We start from the raw sequence: 558 nt of genomic DNA, 5'->3' as shown, positions 1-558 counted from the left end.
TGATTATATTCAATTAAATGTGCATATGGACCAAAGTGTGATAGAAAATATTGAGCTTGAAACTAGGGAACAATCTAAGTCAGGAGTGTGGGTTGAAGAGAGAAAGACCAGGTTAACAGCATCCAACTTTGGGAAAGTTCTAACAAGGAAGGCCAAGCCAACAGATAGTTTTTTAACCGATGTATTTAACCGGAAAATGATCTTCGCTGCACCACTAGATTACGGCAACAGGAATGAGAAGTTTGGCAAAGCAAAGTACTTGGAGAAATTTCCATCACACCATTTACACCAGTGTGGATTTGTGATCAACAAGGAATTTTCTTTCTTGGGTGCTTCTCCTGATGGCAAAGTGTGTATTGATGGAGAATGCGGAATATTAGAGGTCAAGTGTCCTTATTCAGCCAGGAACTTGACTATCAGCGAGGCATGCAAGGATGTCACAAGATTTTGTCTTGAGATGGAGGGCAATGTTATTAACCTGAAAAAAACGCACACCTACTATGCACAAATACAGGGACAGCTCATGATTACTGGCTGTAAGTTCTGTGAATTTGTGGT

The 558-nt window shown here is 40.3% G+C and overlaps 1 protein-coding gene across 1 annotated transcript; it reads left to right on the top strand.

Moving 5' to 3' along the window:
* Positions 1-13: 13 nt before the first annotated feature.
* Positions 14-550, top strand: LOC110440684 (the record flags this gene model as incomplete). The annotated part of the gene is made up of 1 exon (XM_021483840.1): positions 14-550. A coding segment is annotated over exon 1 (525 nt), but the record flags the coding sequence as incomplete, so codon positions are not given.
* Positions 551-558: the final 8 nt, after the last annotated feature.

Source organism: Mizuhopecten yessoensis, unplaced genomic scaffold (genome assembly GCF_002113885.1).
Source record: "Mizuhopecten yessoensis strain PY_sf001 unplaced genomic scaffold, ASM211388v2 scaffold689201, whole genome shotgun sequence".
In the NCBI taxonomy this organism is placed as follows: Eukaryota; Metazoa; Mollusca; class Bivalvia; order Pectinida; family Pectinidae; genus Mizuhopecten; species Mizuhopecten yessoensis.
This window is presented reverse-complemented; position numbering and strand designations above follow the sequence as displayed.